Source organism: Amphiura filiformis, unplaced genomic scaffold, assembly GCF_039555335.1.
Source record: "Amphiura filiformis unplaced genomic scaffold, Afil_fr2py scaffold_412, whole genome shotgun sequence".
Lineage (NCBI taxonomy): Eukaryota > Metazoa > Echinodermata > Ophiuroidea > Amphilepidida > Amphiuridae > Amphiura > Amphiura filiformis.
Genome location: NW_027305876.1, coordinates 11269 through 20966, shown reverse-complemented (window position 1 = coordinate 20966; position 9698 = coordinate 11269). Strand labels below are relative to the sequence as shown.

General features: G+C 38.2%; 1 protein-coding gene across 1 annotated transcript; it reads left to right on the top strand.

The window, feature by feature from the left end:
- Nucleotides 1-261: 261 nt before the first annotated feature.
- On the top strand, nucleotides 262-9492 carry LOC140145580 (lambda-crystallin homolog). The gene is given in 7 exon segments (XM_072167278.1): nucleotides 262-372; nucleotides 958-1110; nucleotides 1752-1767; nucleotides 1770-1912; nucleotides 3187-3381; nucleotides 6268-6373; nucleotides 8728-9492. Coding segments are annotated over 7 exon segments (936 nt in total). The 3' UTR covers nucleotides 8940-9492.
- Nucleotides 9493-9698: the final 206 nt, after the last annotated feature.

Genomic DNA, 9698 nt, shown 5'->3' with positions numbered 1-9698 from the left:
CTGGAACGTTTTCACTACAATGTAGTTCGACTAGCATCTTCAGCAGATTCACTCGGTCGGACATCCGGGAACATTGTCCCCTTCGTCCCCTTTGCACTAGCGCGCGCATATAGCAACCAGCTCGAGAAAGGGGAACTGCACAGTGCGCACACTGGTTTTACAAGGCTATTTCCCCTTTGTGACGTCAGCCCAACCAAGAGAATGGTGATGCTGTGATAATATCTTGTCTAATATCCACTCAAATATTTGTTTGTTTTAATCATGTATGAAATACTATTGTTCTTTTGCAGTGGTTTAATAGGGAGAAGCTGGGCAATGATATTTGCAAGTGCTGGGTATACGGTTTCACTTTATGATATTGAATTCAAGCAGGTAAGGTACTAATGCTCTGCATGCTAGCCATAAGCTTCAACTTAAAAAGTCCATGTTTTGAGATATTTTTTGAAAATATCAAGATCTATTTTAAGAATCACTGAACCAATATTATGCTTGTTTGTACTCATTTTAATGCATTTTTTTTGCTGATTCAAAAAATGATCATGAAACTTAACAATTTTAAACATTTTGGATTTTTTTTTGTCGTCTGCAGTCGACACCCACGTGGAGAGAGTTAACGATGCACTTATGAAATTCATTTTTTATAAGAGTTAAAAGTCCCAAGTTTATGCAGGAGTAGAATTTCGCAAGCTGCCACAAGAATCTGTTTGGATTCTCGCAGAAGAATTTTGTTGACTAAAAATCCCCCCGAAAGCAACATGAGATTCTACTCCAGTCTCCTGTTATATACATAAAATAAACCTGTTAACACAAACTCCTCATGACACAAACTAAACTCATCATCCCGGACAACTTTGTGTTAATGAGTTTCCACTGTATGCACAAGAGACACCCTATCTGTGATGTTCATTGATTTAGAAAACAAATTTTTTCTGTCATATTGCATTACAAACTATCCAGGTTGAAGATGCCATAGAAGACATCAAGAAACAGCTTCATGACCTCTACCGGCAAGGACTTCTACGTGGAGACCTCTCTGTTGAAGAACAGCTGTTGCTTATAACTGGCAGTAATGATTTGGGGGAAACAGTCACAGGAGCACAGCATGTAATAGTAAGTAGACATAGCTCGGGTCTATATTGAGCTATTCCAATTGAAGTCCATACACTTCTTATGGAACACATGACCGGGGGTACTCAAGTTGGTTTGGTTAGGGGTGTGCTGCTGAGAATTTGAAAGTTGTCCCATCAATATACCAATTTTGCAAGAAATTTGAACCCATGGATATGCAAATAGTCACAAAGTGTCCTAGTTTTTACAACATTTTCCCTAAATTTCGGGGAAGTTTCCCGAATTTTTGCTAAAGTAAGTCAAAATTGAGCTATTTTAGCCAAAAATCACCAAAAATTTTGAAAAAAAGAGCCAGCTACACCAAAATTGGCTTAGAAAAGGGGTTACCTATAGGGCCTATATATACCGAAAGGTCTCATCAGCAGGCTATGTTAGCACATCTATGACAATGACAAAGGTACCAAAATCTAAATTTTATAATTTTTACGATTGTCCGGATGAGCAAATCACTGAATGGGCCTTTAAATGGAAGCTACCCAATTGTCTATTCTATTTGAAACTCATACTCCCTCTGTGGAAGACTTTAGCTAAATCTTGCACAGGGGTAGTGTGGATTTTAAATGGAATAGCCCATTATATTGTATATTGGTAACATTTATCTCCTTGTTCTTTTACTTTACCAGGAATGTGTGCCAGAAAATTACCGCTTAAAGAGAAGGTATTCAAACAGATTGAGCAGTTTGCCGATGATCACACAGTGCTTAGTAGTTCTACGTCATGTATACCAGCATCAAGGTTTACTGAAAGCTTGAAGAGGAGAAACCAGTGTATTGTAACACACCCAGTAAGTCTTATGGTGCATGCATACACACCCCACACACCCCTACATATACTACGCCAATAAAGTATCCTTACACTTGGAAAAATAATCACAATTTCAAAACTGAACAATATTGGGGTAAAATTTTTTAATAGATGTGCTATCTAATCCTGCACATTATGACACCAAATTGAATCCAATGTGACCTCAAGAAGTAAAGTTACAAGCAATTGAATAGACGAAGGTCCCGTTTTAAAAGTGACAAACTGGCCTATAAAAAGCACAAAAAGATTCCAAAAAGCGAAACAAAGAGACAACACAGTTTCTTCAATGAAGCGTTATTTAAAGCAGTTTTTATTTCAGTTTTTACTTCTCTGTACTTTTCATAACTTTCATTTTATTTGTCAGTTCTTTTGTTTCAGTTTTCTTTTGTTCCTTTTGTTTTAAATTAAAGCCAAGCGCATAAATTAGCCATTCACCACTCAAACCAGATGTCTAGTCTGTGGAGTTTTGAATAGGCCAGTTTGTCACTTTTAAAACTGGACCTTCGTCTAATCAAATGCTTGTAACTTTGCTTCTTGAAGTCACATTGGATTCAATGTGGTGTCATAATGTGCAGGATTAGATAGTGCATCTATTAAGAAAACAAATTTTACCCCAATATTGTTCAGTTTTGAAATTGTGATTATTTTTCCAAGTGTAAGGATACTTTATGTAACAGGTGTCAGTAAATTATTTATGAGACCATCAATAATATACCGTAAAAATTTGTATAAGCATATGTGCCTGTTAATGAGTTGCTTGGACAGGAACAAACTTTTAGGGTAGTTGAACTTTTCATTTTTTCTTTTGGGTATACAAATATCTGTAACCATGGTAACACATACCATATATCTTCGAATAGTCGCCCGGGGGCGTTGCATTTTCCAAAAGGGGGCTTTTGTTAGAGGTCATTTTTAGAGTGATAATTCCTGCATAAAATTATTAGGTTAGCTTTCAGCTCATGCTGAAATGACGAACTATGAACTTAGGAACGATGACTTCCGGTTCACTTCCGGGTTTACGATCAGATTTAACTACAGATGCCTTCATCGACCATGTGTGCACCTTGGTAAGCTTACTACACAAGATAGCATGGAACTATCAGCATTTTTTAAACATATTGGTTGAAAACATGGTGGGGGTGTTTATCAAAAAGGGACCACTATTCAAGGATATACAGTATATTTGTAGATTAAAAGAAAAAAATTGAAATTACATGATTTGATAAGAGCATTGTCGTTTTATCCATCTTGCAGGTCAACCCACCATACCATGTACCACTAGTAGAAATTGTCCCATCACCCTGGACAGATGAGGACATCGTCCTGAGGACAAGGAAGCTATTACAAGAAATAGGACAGGTTCCTGTAACGCTTAAAAATGAACTACCAGGGTTTGTACTCAACAGAATACAGTATTCAATCATCAACGAGTGTTATAAATTAGTTGCGGTAAGTTCTAAATAATGTTGCAGTCCAGAGAAGATTTCATACCCTTCCCAGAATCCTTTGCAACATTTCATCAGATGATACTCCCATTGTGGGGGGCAGGTTGTTCAGTTCCCCGGAATGGAGTCTGATTTCGGTGTGTAAGGTGCGGTTTTAGCATTTTCCCCCGAATTTTCCCCGAATGACCAACAAAAGTGGGGGGGACACATGCCCCCCCTGGCCACTTCCTTTTGCGCATGCCAATGTTACTTTGTACAGGTTCCCTTTGTTTTCATGTTGAGAATAGACTGGCTAAACATAGGCAAGAACATATTTTGTAAGATCTGGATATGCTCTGTTCATTGAGGTACTTTTTGTCACTATCAATTCAACCCATGTTGCACTAGATTAGCAAATCAGTACAGAAAATTGAAATGGGAGAAATGCATTGTAGGAAGTGTACAATATCTTCTCTGGTTGCAGTTCAACTGAGGGTGTAACTTATCAGGTAATTGTGTGCCCGGGGTACCATTATGGGTGGGATTGCGGGTACCTGTATGCCAACGATCAAATCAAAGAGTAGTGCGAAATTTGGGCTCAGAAAATGTCATCAAATTGTTTGTCTCCAAGCAGTTGTGTGTGAGTTAGCAATGATATTTGTGAAAATATTTAATTGTGAGTTACATGTAGCAATGATATTTAGTGAAAATACATACCTGCAAAATATTTGTTTGACGTATGCATATGGTTGTGATCTTTAATATTGTTGAGTTAAGGGGTACTACACCCCTGTGGTAATTGACTATTTTGCATTTTCTCAAAAATAATAACACACTGATAACAAAAGTTATGTATATTATTGGGGCAAGGAATCCGATTACTACACTGAAATTTCAGTGACTAAAGACAAGCGGTTCAGTTTATATGATAGAAAATGAGGTACATTCTAGCGGTACCTCTTTTCTTATCATAAATAACAAACCACTTGTCTTGGGTCACTGAAATTCCAGTGTAGTAACTGGATTCCTTGCCCTATAATATAATACGTAACTTTTTGTTGCCACTGTGTTATTAGTTTTGAGAAAAATGCAAAAATAGACAAAATTTATCGAGGGGTGTAGTACCCCTTAATCTCAGGAATTGAACTCTGGCCTCTTGGAATTGGATTTTGTGGCTGGGGTCACCTCATTATAGTTTGATCAACTTGTAATAGGCGGGAAATGTTAGGCTTTTACCTCTACGCCAAAAAGTAAACCCATGTTAAGAGTGTTATTAGGTGACCTGTCTGGTCTATATTTTGTGTGTTAGAAAGTAGACAAAGTATAGGAATTGAATTAATAATTCTTGATGCTTCTGGCAAGATGTCACAAGAACACTCTCAAAATAAAACATTTTGATATAAATCTGCGATGTTATAAGGCCCGCCGATTACGAGCTGATCAAACTGTAGTGCCATTGAAGTTAATGAACTAAGGCAAGGCCTGTAAACCTATGAAATAATGACCAAGTGTTGAAATTGGACAATAACAGATTATTCCAACTAAATGTGGAGCCTTACACCAAGATTGGAAATAAACGGGGCTATGGGTCTTATTTCAGGTCCGTTACTTGCCTGCTGTAGCTACATGTTTTGTCCGGATCCATAGCCTGTTACCATAGAGTCGATATACTCAGAAAATATGAAAACCAAAATGGGGTTCTCTGCAATTTGAGGTCAGAATTTGAGCTATTGTTGTGGAATGAAAGCTAAAGAACTGTGCCATTGGTTATTAGACCACTTGGCCTTAAATTCTGACTGTTATTAAAACATGAGCAAGTCCTGTTTTGTAAAAAAGAGTCCCAGTTGCAACTTAATTCAGGTGAACCAGGGCTCACTTTTTTCCCAAACTGAGTCCAGGTAGAAAGCTCTTATTTTCACCCTTGCCATACACACATTTGTTGGGGGCATTGCAGTGTCCTTCTCCATGAGCAAAACATGGCGGAGGCCAAGTTCTGCAAGGGTGACCTACCTCTATGATGCTAATATGCAGTGTTCGATTTTCATCTATTTTTTTGTGTAGCAAAAATTGCTACTCACTTTCAGATTTGAGTAGCAATTCAAAAATTTTGAGTAGCAGTTTGTTTTCACCATATTTTATCGATTTTTTTTGTATTTTCTTATCTTCTCACAGATTACTCAATCCCAGTACTCAATGCTTAAAAAAATGTTATGCAACTGCAGTGTTGCAGACCGAATGTGGTTCAAAATTCGCACCTAAACTTCCTAAGCTGATTATCGTGTGCCCTTTCTAAACATAAATTTTCCTTCAGTATTAATCAAGAGAAGTCCTACATTTTTGAGTAGAGGAAACTCACTAATTTATTAGCTGAAGCATTAAAATAATGTGAGGAATCTATGAAATCCTAAAAATCTTGTATAATTTTGGAAGATTGTCACCAAGGACACACGATATTTCCATCTCACCACTGAACTATACACCATATAAACAGTGCTACTTCTATGACGTCATAAAATTAATATGCACGTTTTTAGTTATCTGGTAATACATGGAAGTTTGTAACACAACACGTCATGGAAATAAATTTGCATACAAGGGAGGATACTGTATTTAGTTTAATGGCGTAAACATCACGATTTAGGGACTTTTGAGTCATATTTTTGTGGATTATTTTCTTGGAAATAGAATTTATGGAAACATTTTTGACTTCGACAAATGGCAACTTGCAAATGATGGTATATCAGCGTGGTTCACGATCGCAAGTAGGCATTTTTCCCCAATTTTTTGGAATCGCATTTTTTGCTACTGGTCTGTGTAGTTGAGTAGCAGTTTGTAAAAAATGACTCGCATTTTGCGATGCGAATCCAGGTAAATCGAACACTGCTAATATGACACATGTTTTGTCTTGTAGGGTGGTGTAATGACAGCAGAGGATGTAGACAAAGTGATGACGGCAGGTCTTGGTATGCGATATGCCTTCTTAGGTCCATTTGAAGTCATGCATCTCAATGCTGAAGGTAAAGTGTGCCCTATATTTTATGTTATATACTTCATTAATATATTCTTGTTCATTGATTGGTTAAAAGTGAATCACATGACCAAAAATAGTTCTACCATCAGTACTCCTATCAGTAAATAGTCCTTCTAAGCCGTAAATAGTATTTTCAATGTCCGGGATGAGCCGTAAATAGTACCTCCACGCCGTAAATAGTACTTTTGACCATGTCTTCCGCGTGTGCGCATTCGATGTGACGGAACAGTTCACGCACACAAAACTGCCATAGCGCTCATAGCGCTGCTGTAATTGGTTAGCCCGATTTTAGCCTATTCGATTTTTTGAAGGGCAAAATATAGGTTGTGCTTAAATTGATCGTGGTGTTCACTCAGGATAGAAGCTGGAGAGTTAAAACGTCAAATAATTTTCTTTTAACCAATCAATGAACAAAGAACATATTAATGAAGTATATAAAACAAATATATACTGCCTTTATTCGAAGTTCTAGTATACAAATATTGACTGCTACGAGGGGCATGGTTAAGATTATAGGCCCGCGGTGATCTCAAAACCATGCTATGACCCGAGGCGCAGCCGAGGGTCATAGCATGGTTTTGAGATCACCTTGGGCCTATAATCTTAACCATGCCCGATAAAGCAGTCAATATTTGTTTTATATACCGAATGGATACGTGGATGTTGCGATTGCGCAGTTTGATCGGGACGCACGTGACCGGTCCATAGTTCATTTCCATGGACCGGTCCATAGTTCATTTTGAGGGCATAGTTAATTCAATGACTGCACATTCAACCAATCAGATGACAGGAATCTATATATGAGGTATATAATTAAAACTATGGTCCCTCGTTGAGATCAATTAATACTATTTTCCTTCGGGGCTGCGCCACTCAGGAAATTAGTACTATTGATCTCACCTCGGGCCCGTAGTTTTAACCAGAACCTCTCATGGCAGTATATATTTGTATATTATTTTGTGTCTTTATAGATTTTGTTGACTATTCCTGGTTGTGTAAAGCGCCCAGAGGCATTTGCATTAGGCAGTATATTAAATCTGTCATTATTGTTATTATTATTATTGTTAGTTTACTAAAAAGAATCAGATCAGTGGGCTATGTCAGTTGAAATCAATCCATACACCCCCTATGGAAGATGTGACCTTAATCTCCCATACAGGGGGTGTATATTTCAAATGGAGTCGCCCATTTGGGTAACCCCATTTGTAATTCACACTCCCTTTGTAGGAGATTAAGGTCATGTCTTCCATAGGGGGTGTATGGATTTCAATTGGAATAACCCAGTTAATATTTACACTGGGAGAGAAAATTAGGATGAAACTCTTTTTTTTTCTCAGATAAGAAGGGGGGTGGGCACAAAGTTTGAAATGAAGGAATCCCAGGCCTGGAATGTGTTTCACCAAACTATTAGCATATGGTAGCGTAAGAACAAATTTGTGTACATCCATATCAAAACGATGCACTTGTCGGCTGCTACATGTGTCTCATTTCACATAATAACTAGGAATAAATACCAGACTCATATTAAGTGTAGATCACTTCAAATCATCCCCAAGTCAAATTGTACAAGGAATGTTCTCTGTATTCCTAATCCATGTGACTTGTGATGATTTGAAGTGATCTTCACTTCGGAGATGAGTCTGGTATTTATTCCTAGCTATTATGTGAAATGAGACACATGTAGCAGCCGACAAGTGCATCGTTTTGATGTGGATGTACACATTTGTGATTCAGAACAGCCCATAGAGCAGTACGGGTGTTAACTATGACAGAGCTATCACATTTTCTTTCATCACATCTAACCAAATCATACTTCTGGCCTACAGTTTCACTGGGATTAAAAGAAAAATATCAGCTTACGTCTGATGTCAAGACAGGCAGGTAAATAGCACTTGAGATTTTTTCAACTGCGTGGGCAACAGCAATGGAGCTGCCCAGCTAGATGAAAAGAATTTTACTTGTTATTCAGGCATGAGAATTTACAGGTTCAAACTCATAGTAGCCATAAAAACGAATAAAAACATCCGTCTCTCAACAGGCGATATTCAAAATTCCTGGGCGCCGAAATTGTCAAGTGCAATGACGTCCGAGTAATACAATGAAGATGGACGACAATTTGGCACAAATAACTATTATGCCGTTGCACTTAGACAATGTTGGCGCGGGAATTTTGAATATCGCGTGTTGAGAGCCGACTGTTTTTATGGTCAATGTGAGATTGTTTTAAATAAAACCACATGATTCGTGCTTGATAATTATTTTTCTAACATATAAGGCATAATCTCATCATTGCCGGAAACAGCTTTATTCTTTTACATCGATTCAATTTGATTTGTGCAGGTTTCGGCAACTACATTGAAAGGTACGGACCGACGATCAGAACTGTGAGTAATACGTTTGGACCTCCACCGACCTTCATCGGTCCCGGAACGGAGAAAGTCAAGAAACAACTAGAGGACCTCATTCCGTTAGATCAGCTTGAAGAGAGACGCCAATTACGAGACGCTAAAGTAGCCGCTTTATCAAAACTTAAGAGGGATTTGAACTCATAACAATAGGGTGTTAAGGGCTGGGGAAATTTCAGATGCTGTCTTTATCTGTGGTTGAAGCCCGAGGGCGCCACTTGTATTTCTTCACGTTGTCACCTGCAAACGAGGACTTTCAAAAAGTACCCAAAGCAAGTATTTTTTATTAGTGTAAAATAGAGCCAAAGCAAGCAATACACGGTCGTTGTCCTACCCTAAGCAAGTAGTTTGCTGTTATGAGTTGCGATGAACACACCTAAAACAACCGGTAGCGATCAGTCAAGAGGCTTGAAGAAACACCTGTGAAAAAGCACATGTTTTGAGGAGTTTTTGAGTACAATGAATTTTACCTTCATTTCAACTGAGTTTTGTTGGCATCTTGGTACGAGATTAGCTACCTTTTTCGAGCAACATCTGTGCGTTTAAGATACCCTTTCCCCCATTTTTGCTGATTTGGTACCCTTATGGAGGTACTCGCATATCATGCCCAGCCAAAAAAAAAACCCTTTGTACTTGTTTTTTTTTTATGCGGGTGATATACAACTTGAAATACAGAAACCCCTGGGGTAGAGGCTAGGCTGATGATTGTGAGGTGGTGAGTTTTTATTCCATGTGTTGTATTGTTGAATAACATATCCTGGGTGGAGCAGTTGAAGGGAGGATCAGTTAAGCGTGTTATGGCTACCATGGCTGCAGTAGACTGTCCACCCTTCCTCTCACCTTGCCTCATCTTCTCGGAAGTAAGACATATGTGACACGATCAAGGGAAATCGCTAATATTGATTT